We start from the raw sequence: 2,496 nt of genomic DNA, 5'->3' as shown, positions 1-2,496 counted from the left end.
GTATATATACATATTTTTTCTCCTTTATTTCTAATTAAATATATGCACAACGCGATATAAAGACGAAACTATACAATCAGCAAAATTGTTTAAAAGTCCTTTTCAATGCATACACACCGAGATATTTAGATGTTTAAACAATGAAAATTTTTATATTTTTGTGAGAGAATTTTAAACAATGAAAATTTTTATATTTTTGTGCAAATTTTGTTATAACTTAAAAATTCCACTTTCAAAAAACAAAGAACAATTTCGCACAGACTTCATATTGTTTTTACTTTTACATTTTTAACGATAATCTTGTGAAACGTGGTAGTGAAAAAGTGCAAAATTATTCATTGGCAGTAGGATTAAATCGTATTTGATATATTAGATTGCGCATAGACTCCGAAAAATGGTTGAGTGAAACGATGACAACAAAATATTTCTTTGTCATGTACAGCGTTTAACGATAATTATCTCGCACAATTAACAAACTGATTTTCCGCTCGGGGATGGGCAACCATCTGGAAAGTTTCCTCGTTATAAATAATTGCAAAATGCAAGCCGCTCGTAAATGTTACCTACACCAATAGCCAGATTTAAAATACGAGACACATTCTTGCGTGACGGAAAGTACTTTTTAACAAACACTCACGTTTTTATTCGTATTTGTCTTCTATCAGCTAAAAATGTATTTCGTTGGCGATTAACCGTGTCTATTGTCTACCAAGCAAATAGCAATAGCTGCAATCTAGTACAGTTTCAAGCCTCCGCTATTAAACGCGTAATTAAACTGTAATCAGTAGTGAAATAGATTCGAAAACCTATTTGCTTTTATACAATCAAAAGCGTACTGATTCGAAGCTTGACAAAGACAGAGAACAAGTTATTGCTTCTGACCCTCGGGTGGTGTTAAATTAGAAATTAGAACTGCTCTCCGCAACAAACCAAACTACATTCGTACATTCACGCGGAGAGATTAAACGATAATTTGATTAGTTGGTATAGCTGGTACACGTAATAAACGTTAGAATGCAGCGTAATTTATTCGAATTAAATACTTTATCCTAAGTGAATGTCGCATGACATGTATAAAAGCCGAATCGCGTTAACTCGAAGAATAAATGGCGTGCCGGCTACTGGTAGGTGGTATTAAGTCGTAACTTTATTTCTTCTTTGCGAAAAAGAAACATTCTTATTCTCCTCTCTTCCATTATATTCCCATTCTATAAAGTCTAATTACATCAGTGACATATTTATTTTGCACAAAACGTGCATACTTATTCCTGCACATCTTTAATTGCACATACATATTGGGATACACATTGAGTTTTGATGAAGAAACGAGCCACTTCATGGATTAACGTTTCGACGAACAGATACGTATTCATCCATATCGTGAGAACGAACTATTTGCATGCAACGCGAAATGTACCCCAGAATGGATTAGCTGTTGATAATCGATCATGCACGGACATTGCTAATGTAACAAGTTTCGCCGGGCGGTAATTTCAAGCGTACGCTCGTACTTTCGCGATCGATCCAAGCGCGAAAGCGTAAAGGCAAATTTTATAATGGAAAAGCTGTTATAATATTAATATAGCATTCAATTTGGCCGGCAGTGTGCTTTATTCCACATTATTTTAACGCGACGCGTCGATGCAAAAGATTTTCGCATCCTTTAATTGAAGGTGTTGAAAAATCATTTGTGTACAAATATTCGCATCAATTATGAATAAATAGTGCTTATTACAATTATGTAGATGGCACAAAAAGTTCAAAGTTAATAGCCAAGTGAAATTAACACATATATTGACGATAATATTTTATTGGTTATTAAACATAAATTACTATTACGATCGATCTATATTACAAATTTAGTTGCAAAGTAAGCATTAATCGCTTGTAACGAAAATGTGTATGTGCGTTTGCGTGCGGGTGAGTATATTATTTTTATTAAAAATGTATTTGTTATGATGTTATTTACGCATATACGAAAAAAAATATGCACTATTATTTTTGATAATTTCAATGATGACGCGCGCATTTTGTATTTATGATAACAGGTTGCGGTTATTACAGGTTGCGGTTACGAGTTGCGGACAACATTAATATTTATAATAATAGGTTGCGGTTGAAATTAAAAAGAAGATGCTCCAATTAGGACTGAACATTGGACATTAAAATGATATACACTGATAAAATTAATAATGATCCCCTTCTTCTTCCTCTTCTCCATCAGAGCTGTAAGAGCCATGCTTTTCATAAGATTCCTCGTCACCATCTCCAGAGGAATAATTTTCGTTGTGGCTGTAAGATTCCGGTTCTTTCTCTGTGTAATGGCTACTATAATGATCACCATCGTCGCCTCCGGTATAGTGCGAGTATTCGCTTCCTTCATTGTGATCACCCCCATCAGCGGCGTAGTCCGTATCGATCATGGTACCTATAATTTTCATATCGCATTAAACGCTAGTTTCGCTTTATTCGTAATATTTATTTTAAAGCGCTTTG

At 34.2% G+C, this 2,496-nt stretch overlaps 1 protein-coding gene across 1 annotated transcript in view; it reads right to left on the bottom strand.

Moving 5' to 3' along the window:
- Window positions 1-1,820: 1,820 nt before the first annotated feature.
- LOC108748135 (spore wall protein 2-like) overlaps window positions 1,821-2,496 on the bottom strand; it is a 1,965-nt gene continuing 1,289 nt past the window's right edge. The window contains exon 3 of the mRNA XM_018486162.1: window positions 1,821-2,428. Coding sequence (XP_018341664.1) covers window positions 2,187-2,428 — 242 coding nt within the window. The 3' untranslated portion in view covers window positions 1,821-2,186. The remainder of the gene's footprint in view (window positions 2,429-2,496) is intronic.

Source organism: Trachymyrmex septentrionalis, unplaced genomic scaffold, assembly GCF_001594115.1.
Source record: "Trachymyrmex septentrionalis isolate Tsep2-gDNA-1 unplaced genomic scaffold, Tsep1.0 scaffold211, whole genome shotgun sequence".
NCBI classification, from domain to species: domain Eukaryota; kingdom Metazoa; phylum Arthropoda; class Insecta; order Hymenoptera; family Formicidae; genus Trachymyrmex; species Trachymyrmex septentrionalis.
The sequence above is the reverse complement of the archived record's forward strand: the minus strand, read 5'-3'. Positions and strand labels throughout refer to the sequence as shown.